This window comes from Arachis ipaensis, chromosome B04 (genome assembly GCF_000816755.2).
Source record: "Arachis ipaensis cultivar K30076 chromosome B04, Araip1.1, whole genome shotgun sequence".
Lineage (NCBI taxonomy): Eukaryota > Viridiplantae > Streptophyta > Magnoliopsida > Fabales > Fabaceae > Arachis > Arachis ipaensis.
This window is the reverse complement of record NC_029788.2, coordinates 5,840,403-5,849,993: the sequence shown is the minus strand read 5'-3', so window position 1 is coordinate 5,849,993 and position 9,591 is coordinate 5,840,403. Positions and strand designations below refer to the sequence as shown.

Below are 9,591 nucleotides of genomic sequence, written 5' to 3'. Positions count from 1 at the left end.
TAGAGTTTGCATGGAATCAGGGTTTGTGGTCTTCCTCTTAATAACTCAGCAGAGTCCTGTTTACTGATAAGAGTGATGATGCTTGTAAAATAAACAAGGACAAGTTAATAGGATTTCTTGAACTGACCAGCTTCACCCTGATGATTCTGGTTTAGTTTCTAGTTTCACTGGTGAGATGTTAGGTTTAGCATACATGGTGAAGCAATTCATAATTTGTTTGAAACTTCTAAATCGATTTCAACTTCAAGAGTTTCATAGTTTATGTTGTTGGCTTTGGCAACAAGTGCTCGTTAAAGATGTTTATGCTTCCAATAATATTTAAGAAAGAAAAAACAAGAAGCAAGTTTCATCTTCTCAATGAAAACCTCAATTTCTTAATACCTTAAGCAAGACGCTGATCAGATGAAGTCGTGTGTTATTCAGAACCTTTCTTTTTTGTCATGTAAAATCCTTGTATTTTTAAAGGATCGTCTTGATCACATGCAATTCTAGTCAAAAAAATAAAAGTATAGCATGTCCATGGTGGTTGCAAATAAATCAACAGAGAACTCTGGGAATTTTATGATATATAGATCTATTTTATTACATACATAATTTGTGAGATGAAAAGGAGGGAAAAAAACTTGACAAAAAAAACCGAAAGGTTTCGGTTGAGACTCCTAGTGCACAAGGTTTTTTGCATTTCAGAAGTGCAAAAATCGCACAGTTTCATAATTGTCATAAATAAGAACATTAGAATGTAACAAAAGGGAGTAACAACACCCTTTTATGATATTGGATACCTACAAATAAATCCAACCATGGATGATGATAATGATGATGAGGGCCAAAAATAACCTATTGAAGAGCATTGGCACCAGCAACAATCTCAAGAATTTCACCTGTGATCTTAGCCTGACGCTCCCTATTGTAGACAATGGATAAGTTCTTCTTCAATTCAACAGCATTATCAGTAGCACTACTCATTGCACTCATTCTAGCAGCAAGCTCACTTGCAAGTGATTCTTGAAGTGCTCTCAAGACTTGGCTGTTGAGATAAAGCGGCAAGAGAGCATCAAGGATCTGAACAGGATCCTGCTCAAACTCCAAGATTGGTGAATAGTCTTCTGTCTTTGTCCTCACAGAATCTCTCTCCACAGTTAGTTTTCCTTCCTTTGTTGTTAGCCTGAAGAACTCATCATCAGCAGCATCAACACAGTTTCCATTGATGTCACAAATCTCTCCCTTTGGTGACAGCGGAAGTAAGGTGTGAATCACAGGATCTGATTTCACCAATGACACAAACTTTGTGTACAAGAGTTCTACTTTGTCAACCTCTTCACTGATGAACAATGAGAAGGCATCATCAGCAATTGCCTGAGCCTCTTTAGCAGTTGGGAGTGTTCCTCCTTCTAGAAACCGATCAACTGGTATGTAAGGTCTACGGAGGAAGTAAGAGTTACCCTTCTTGCCGACACTAATGATAGTGTAGTCAAGACCAAGATCCTTCAATTCAGCAATTCTTTTCTCGGCTTTCTTAATGATGTTATTGTTGAAACCACCACAGAGACCTCTATCACCAGTGCACACAACCAGTGCTACCTTTTTCACTGGCCTAACTTTTGTGAGAGGGACATCAATGTCCTCAGTTTGGAGTTGCTCGTTGATGTTGTAGAGGACCTCAACAAGGGTCTCTGAAAAGGGTCTTCCATTGACAACAGCTTCTTGAGCCCTTCTGACTTTAGCAGCAGCAACAAGCTTCATTGCCTCTGTGATCTTCTGTGTGTTCTTAACAGATTCAATGCGGGTTCTGAGCTCTCTGAGACCACACTGTATTGGGGTGACAGAAGACCGTGAGGGGCTGCATGAGGGTGAGTTTTGTGAAGGGAGCTGAAAAGGATTAAGAACAGAACGGAAGGAGAGGTTGGAGGCATCAGAAAGGGAAGGTTTTGAAGATACCAACATAGTGAGGTTGGAGCAAGACATTATTGCAGATGAAGTAGTACTTTTGGGGCTTCTGTAATGTAAGTAGATTACAGCAGCAGAAAGAAAGGGAGAGAAAGAGGGTTGTGGTGTATTGGTTTGGTTGGTTTATGTTGAGATTGATGTTATCCTCTCCTTCTGTGTTCATAGATGCCCAATTTGCCATGGTTGTATCAAATGGGGAATGAGTGGAGGGAATGAGAGGGAGTGGATGAGGTTTTGGGATAACGAATTTTGACGGTTGGCGGAGAGAGCAGATTGCTGTGTACATGTGGTTCTTGTGGGTCCAATCTGATGTGGCTGGGTAACACAAAATCTTTTTTTTTTTTTCTTTCCTTCAAATTAGATACACTGACATCTAAAATCATCTGTTGCAAGTGAAATGGTCCGAATTTCGACTTTTCAATATTTGTTACTATATCATTCATATTTTAACCCTTAATTTTCACCTTTTCCGTAATAATTGAGGTTTGAACCCCAAAAGCATCATACCACAATTTTCTGCTTGTTATATCAGAATTTCGTTGGTGCTGAAGGTATATGCGGCTATTCGAGCTGTGGCTTTTTCTGCTCTTAATTTGTCATGTAAAGTTGTTAACTCTAACACAAAAAAATTCGACAAATAGAGATTTATACAATTCAATTCTATCATGAATTATGAGGCAATGGTATGCCTATAATTAAAGTGACTTGATAACTTCACATGACAAATTACAGGGGTTGGGGACTTGGGGGACTAAGAGTCTTATTGTGTCAAAGATGAACCAGCTAAGAGGATAATTCTAACCGCCACATATACCTTTAGCACTAAATATTTACAAATTACAAACACTAAATAGCAAATAGTTATACAAATCTAAAGTCCCATTATAACATAAGAGTCATGTTACACATTTAAGTCTTTTTCGTAAATAAATCTAACTAAGTTGGTCCAAGGTCAATAAAAATCAATTTCATTAATGAGAGCGTGAATACACGCTCCAACTACATAAAATGTTTTCGCGTTCCTCTCTTTCTCCTTCTTCTTCTCTCTTTTCTTCGCATTTCTCTTCTTTCTTCGTGTTCCGATCCCTCTTTTTTTTTCGCGTGTTTCCTTCACATCATCGTTCTTTTTTTTGCTCTTGTTGTTTCCTTCGCGTGTTTCTTCTCTCTCTTAGTGAGTTTGCATTATTAAACATTTCTTCTTCTTCTTTGTTTAATTTTTTGTTTTTATTCTTATTAAAAGAGTAAAACCAGAAGAATAACGAGAAGGTAAAACAAGATGATGGACAAGAAAAAAATGATGATGATAATGATGAAGAAAAAGAAGGAGGAGGAGTTTTGAGTTTTGGTTCATTCTGAATTTGAATTTCGGTGCATTCTGGATTTAATTTCGATGCATTTTGGTTTTAACTTGTTTTAAATTGAATTTGTTTGTGTGTCGTCGTTATTAAAGAATTTCAGTGCATTCTGAATTTAAAATGTTATACATATAAAGAGAAGACAATGATAATGACAATAATGATAATGGAGAAAGGAAAGAAAGAAGGAGATTGAAGAAATTTAAATGAGAAAAGGAGGATGGGGAGGAGGTGTGGTGGATGGTAGTGGCAACAACAATGATAACAAAGGAGAAAGATGAGAAAAAAAAGAGGAAGAGGAGAAGAAGAAGATGATAATAATGAAGAACAAGGAGGAGGATGAGTTTTGAGTTATCATTTAGTAGGGATGGCAACGGGTCTCTATAGGGCGGGGACGTGCCCCCCGCCCCCGCCTCCATTACCTGTCCCTGTCCCCACCCCATCCCTGCGACGAGTAGCGGGGACCCTGTATCCGCTGGGGACCTGGGTATCTGTGGATTTTAAAAAAAATTGAAAAAACAGAAAAAAATTTGAGAAATATAATCAAAATCATAGCATTCAGAATCAGAAATATAAATTAGGATTAACAGAATCAAAATCACACCAAATAATTAACATAATCAGTATCACAATAATCAGAATCAGAAATATAAATTAGGGTTAATAGAATCAAAATCACAGCAAATAATTAACATAATCAGTACCACATCAATCAAAATAGAATCAAAATCACAGCAATCAAAATCAGAAATATAAATTAGGGCTAACAGAATCAAAATCACTTTAAAGAGACTCTGACGCGACGATAGCGAAGAGGCTGATGATCTTGCTGGATGACGAACAGGCTCTGATGGCGAGGAGGCCCTGACGCGATGGCAAAGAGGCTCTGATGCGACGCTGCTGCCTCGGTTGGGTCAGGAGGCGACGGCGATGTTCTCCTCAGTTGGGTCAGCGGCGACGACGACGTTCTCCTCAGCGACGACGATGTTCTCCACGGGATAGGACTTAGGCACGCGATGATGCATTTCTGTGGTGAGCCAGTGACCAGTGACCTCGAGAGTGAGAGTGGAGAATTTCGACGGTGAGGGGTAGGAGGTGGCAGACGACGAGAAGACGAGGCGAGGCTCCGACGCGAAGACACACTCCCTGCTACGGTGAGTGTGAGGGTGACCTCGATAGGTGGCGATGAGGGACTGAGGGGGTGGGAGGTGGCGGTGAGGGGCTGGGAGGTAGCGGTCGGCGGTGGTGACTGTGCGTGCATTTGTGAGAGGACTCAGAGGAGAGGAGAGGCTGATGGTTTAAGGGTGAAGAGTTTGAAGAGTTTCAATTTGGGGAGTGACGGCTAGGGTTATTTCATATATGTTATATATATAGTAAGGGTAATTTAGACTTTTCATATATACGGGAATTTAATGGGTCCCCACGAGGGGGGACCTCTATCCCTTCCCCCGCCCCGTTTATTACACGAGGCCCCGTCCCCCGTCTCAATGGGTAAAAAATCGTCCCCGTATCCGTCCCCCAGCGGGTAAATCCCCGCAGATACCCGTCCTATTGGAGATTTTTGCCATGCCTATCATTTAGTAATTTCGGGGCATTCTGGATTTAATTTCGATGCATTCTGGATTTAATTTTGATGCATTCTGGTCTGGACTTCTTTTGAATTGAATTTGTTTGTGTGTCATCATCATTAAAGAATTTCGGTATATTATGGATTTGAAATGTTATACATATAAGAAAAAGACGACAATGATAATAATAATGATAAGATGATGATAATAATGATGATGGAGGAGGAGGGGGAGGAAAAAAAAGAAGGAGATAAAAGAAATTCAAATGAAAAAAGAAAAAAGAAAAGGAGGAGGAGATAGAGGTGGAAGTGGTGGCGTCGTCGTGGTGACAACGACAATAATGAAAGAGCAAGATGAGAAAGAAGAAGAATAACGCAGAGAAATTTGAATAAAAAAACAAAGTCAGCAGAGAAAGAAGTCGACAAAAGACAGTTACAGATAGTGTCATGTTCAGTCAAAGGTTGTTACAGATAGTGGCGCATGGATGTCAATTAGGTTATACCAACTTGGTTGGACTTAATTGGGTAATTAACTTGGTTGTAGAGCATTATTCATAAGACAAATGGAAAGAAGAATTCTTTATCTCACCACTTGAGCACTACAAACTGCCATCAAACATTTGCAACTATATTGCATGCCAAAGCTGCCATCATGAACAATGCAAACAAACTTGGTCGGTTCATATGGTGCATCATTTGCTGCACTTCAATCAACCATCTATTCTTTTGTATTTCAAACAGCCAATCCTATATCAAATTTGATTTGGTTTGCCAAAACACTCTCCAGGCGTTTCGTGGTGTGGCGAACACAAGGGGGCCTACAATTGTGCAATGTCTGTGGTATTTCCCTTCTCTGTGACTGGTTTACCAATTGTCAAGTTTACGGAAGCAGGGTCCTCACCATTTGTACCCCTTCCAATATGCAACTTTTGAGAGCAAAGGACTAGATGATGTCATTGTAAGGAGGATGAAATATACGTATATATATTAATGTGAATTGGTAATGTGGTACAATGAATATTCAAAATTCTCAGTCAATGTAACAGTAACATATAATTGTGAGTAAATGGAAGAAGAAAACAAAAAAAATATATTGACAAAAATTTTAGAACTAAGGAAATAATTGTAAAGTCAAGCCAGAGTCAATTGTGAGTGCTGGATACCTGAAGAAAATGAAGAGGAAGGAATTAAGAAGAGAATAAGGAATTGAGAGAGAGGAAAGCACAACAGAATTATCAAGGAGAAAAGGAGTACCACATCATGATGCCCTTTCATAGCCTTCTAAGCGAGTACTTGTAGTTCTAATTCTCTCACTTCTTCTTGGTCCTTGATGCAACGAGTCATTCTCCACGTGTCCCCTTTCCATAACTAACTTTTCCCCTATTGAAATGCTTGCATTCACCATTCCATCATGATTCTGTTTTGCGTGCCCTACTATGGGTTTTGCTCCTTTATTCATACACGTAACATTATCCTTTCCATTGAGAACAACCTTGTCCTTAAGGTTGAATTGAGAAAAAACTCTGGCAAAAGTGTTAGCATTCTCCTAAGTTGAGACAATCGCATTCCATTCACCCCATTGGACCAAGATCTTAGAGTTCTCGTGACCATCCTTGATTATTGTTCGTGCCTCAAGTATTGCATGTGGCTGCAGTATAGGACCAACCTCATTGGACTGAAGTGGTAGTGGCAAGTATGGAGGGTTCTACTCTCCACGAAACTTCTTTAAAGCATAAATGTGAAAAGCATCATGAATCTTCGCCACTGGTGGCAAGTCCAACTTATATGTGACAACACTTAGCTTTTTCTTGATCAAGAAGTGTCCAAAGTAGCACATTCCCAATTTCTGGTTCTTTCGTAAGGCCACCGAGTGTTGCTTATAAGGTTGCAACTTGACCAGCACCAAATCACCTTCAACAAACTCTTCCTGATGACGATTAGCAAATTGCTGCATAAAATGTTGTGCACGCGACAAGTGCATCTTGAGAGAATCTAAAAGCTTGTCCCACTACAATAACAATTCATGTGGCGAAGGTTCATCGTCTACGGAGAATTCATAGTGCATAAGAGATGGGGGGGGGGTCACAGCCAAACAAGGCTTTAAATGGAGTCATCTTTATGCTACTATGGAAGGATGTATTATACCAATTTTGGGCCCAAGGAAGTCTTTCCAGTCATCTCCGAGGTTGATCGAAATAGAGGCAACGCAAACACATCTCAAGGGATTTGTTGAGAACTTCACTTTGGCCATCGGACTGAGAGTGATAGGCCGAGCTCATTGCTAGTGTTGTCCCTTGGAGTTTGAATAGTTGCTGCCAAAAGGTACTCACAAAAATCTTGTCCTTGTCTGATACAATTAACTTTGGAAACCTATGAATCTTCACTATATTCTTGATAAATGCTTCAGCCACTGTCCTACTAGAGAAATCATGCTTAAGTGGAATAAAATGGGAGAATTTTGTCAAACGGTCAATGATTGCCATAATAATTGAGTAGCCATTAGCTGAACGCAGAGCCACAATAAAGTACATGGCTATATCCTCCCAAACTTGTGATGGAATTGGTAGTGGTTGTGGCAACCCAGCCGGCAACTTGGTATCCACTTTAGCTCGCTGACAAATGGAGCAGGAGAGAACATAGTGGCATATATCGCACTGCATATTTGGCCAATAAAAGGAGGAACAAATGCGTTCAATTGTCTTAGCTATCCCAACATGACCTCCTAGTGCACCGTCATGATATTCCTTGAGAATTACTTAAATTAAATTGCTGTTGGCAGACACCACTACCCGGTTATGCCAAAGAAGCACTCCATTCTTCAAAGAATAATTATGATTATTCAGGGAATTAGTATGGCATTGTTGTAGAATCTCTTGTAGTGTTGCATCTACTTCAACCTTTTGCTTTAAAATCTTCAACCAATTAGACTTATGTGTAGACCAAACCCCAAAATAGCAACGTGAAAGAGCGTCAATAGGGATATTCTCTGGACCTGGTTTATATTGAATTTCAAAATCAAAACCCAACAGCTTATGGAGCCACTTGTGTTGCTCAAGTGTATGCAGATCTTGTTCTATCAAGGACTTGAGACTTCTCTTATCAGTTTGGATCACAAATTTCTTACCAAGCAAATAGTGGCAAAATTTTGCCATGACTTCAGTAATTGGATAAAACTCCCTGACATATGATGACTGCCTTTGCATCAATGGGGACAGCTTCTTGGAGAAAAAAGCAACGGGGTGTTTGCCTTGTGAGAGTGCTACACCTATTTCCATACCCGAAGCATTAGTTTCTAGTTCAAAGGACAGATCAAAGTTTGGCAACGCCAAAATAGGTCTTGAAGAGATAGCCACTTTGAGTTTCTCAAAGGCTTGAGCTGCAAGAGAAGTCCATTCAAATGCATCTTTCTTTAGTAAATCAGTTAAAGGGGCTGCTAAAAAAGCATATCCCTGAATAAACTGTCGGTAATATCCAATCAATCCTAAAAATTCTCAAAGCTATTTAGGATTAAAAGGTGTTGGCCACTCCTTGACTACATGAACCCTATCCAAGTCCATGTGAACTCCATCCCCTGAGATTGTGTGACCTAAGTAATCCACCGTAGACACCCCAAAAAGACATTTTGAGAATTTTGCAAACAAGCATTCTTGCTAAAGAAGCTGCAACACCAGCTTCAAATGATGTAAATGAGCCTCCCATATTGAGCTATATATTAAAATATCATCGAAGAAAACCAGCACAAATTTCCTCAAATAAGGATGAAAAATATTTTGAAATGTAGCCAAAGTGTTTGTTAAACCGAAGGGTATGACCAAACATTCGTAAAGGCCTTGGTGGGTCCGGAAAGTCGTCTTAAAGTGATCTTTTGGTTTAACCAGAATTTGATGATATCCATAACGCAAATCCAGTTTCGAAAACACAGTAGCTCTAAACAATTCGTCTAATAATTCATCACCTATTGGGATAGAGAAGCTGTCCTTAATTGTGATGCTGTTCAAGGCGCGATAATTGGTACAAAACTGTCATAATCCATCTTTCTTTTTCACCCATAGAATAGGAGACGAAAATGGACTCTTGCTAGGATGTATAATGCCTTCCTTCAGCATATCCTGCACCATAAGTTCAATTTGTGCCTTTTAATTGTGGGGTATCTATAGGGTCTTGCCTTGACAGGTTCAACATCCTTAACCAACGAAATGGCATGATCATGGGATCTTGGAGGAGATAGGCCCGAAGGTGTATCAAATACAGCAGCATGTAAACACAATAAGGCTGTGAAGTCAAGTTGCATGTCACTAGGCAATTTCAAGCCATCTCTCTCCTCTTGATTAGCATGTTGGACCTGCAATGTAAAGCATTTTGCTATAGCATTAGTATTCATAAATCGTCTAATGTGATGATATTGTGCTTGCATAAGTGTGGGATTTTTGTCACCATAAACTGTGAGAAACTTCCCTTCATGCAAAAACTTAATGAAGCCCACATCATAGTCAACTATATGAGCTCAAAGACACTTCAACCATGTAGTGCCCAATACCAGATCACCCCCATAAACATTAAGGACATATACATCAGTAACAGTCATAGTAGAGCCGTGAAAATTCACCTCTAAGGAAGGGATTCGCCCCTCCAGTGTCATGACGTCAAAGTTACCCACGGTCTCCTTAAACCTTGAAGCAGGTTCGACAGCCATGTTCAGAAAGTTTGCTGGTTGGGGTTGAA

The 9,591-nt window shown here is 39.7% G+C and overlaps 2 protein-coding genes across 2 annotated transcripts; both read right to left on the bottom strand.

Annotated features, from left to right (window-relative positions):
* On the bottom strand, positions 534 to 2,129 carry LOC107638627 (ATP synthase gamma chain, chloroplastic). Its single transcript, XM_016341979.2, has one exon. The coding sequence runs from the start codon at positions 1,963 to 1,965 to the stop codon at positions 838 to 840; it is 1,128 nt and encodes a 375-aa protein (XP_016197465.1). The 5' UTR covers positions 1,966 to 2,129; the 3' UTR covers positions 534 to 837.
* Positions 2,745 to 4,563, bottom strand: LOC107635907 (lysine-rich arabinogalactan protein 19-like). Its single transcript, XM_016339456.1, has 3 exons — positions 4,145 to 4,563; positions 3,725 to 3,793; positions 2,745 to 2,769 (listed from the first exon to the last, which is right to left on the bottom strand). Exons 1-3 carry the CDS (start codon positions 4,561 to 4,563, stop codon positions 2,745 to 2,747), a joined length of 513 nt encoding a protein of 170 aa, XP_016194942.1.

Coding starts and splice junctions, on each gene's coding strand:
- LOC107638627 (XM_016341979.2), bottom strand. CDS start 1,965: ATGTCTTGCTCCAACCTCACTATGTTGGTATCTTCAAAACCTTCCCTT.
- LOC107635907 (XM_016339456.1), bottom strand. CDS start 4,563: ATGCACGCACAGTCACCACCGCCGACCGCTACCTCCCAGCCCCTCACC. Junction 3,794..4,144: donor CCTCCTCGCCATCAGAGCCT/GTTCGTCATCCA, acceptor TAAAATCCACAG/ATACCCAGGTCCCCAGCGGA. Junction 2,770..3,724: donor TGGGGTGGGGACAGGGACAG/GTAATGGAGGCG, acceptor GTAAATATTTAG/TGCTAAAGGTATATGTGGCG.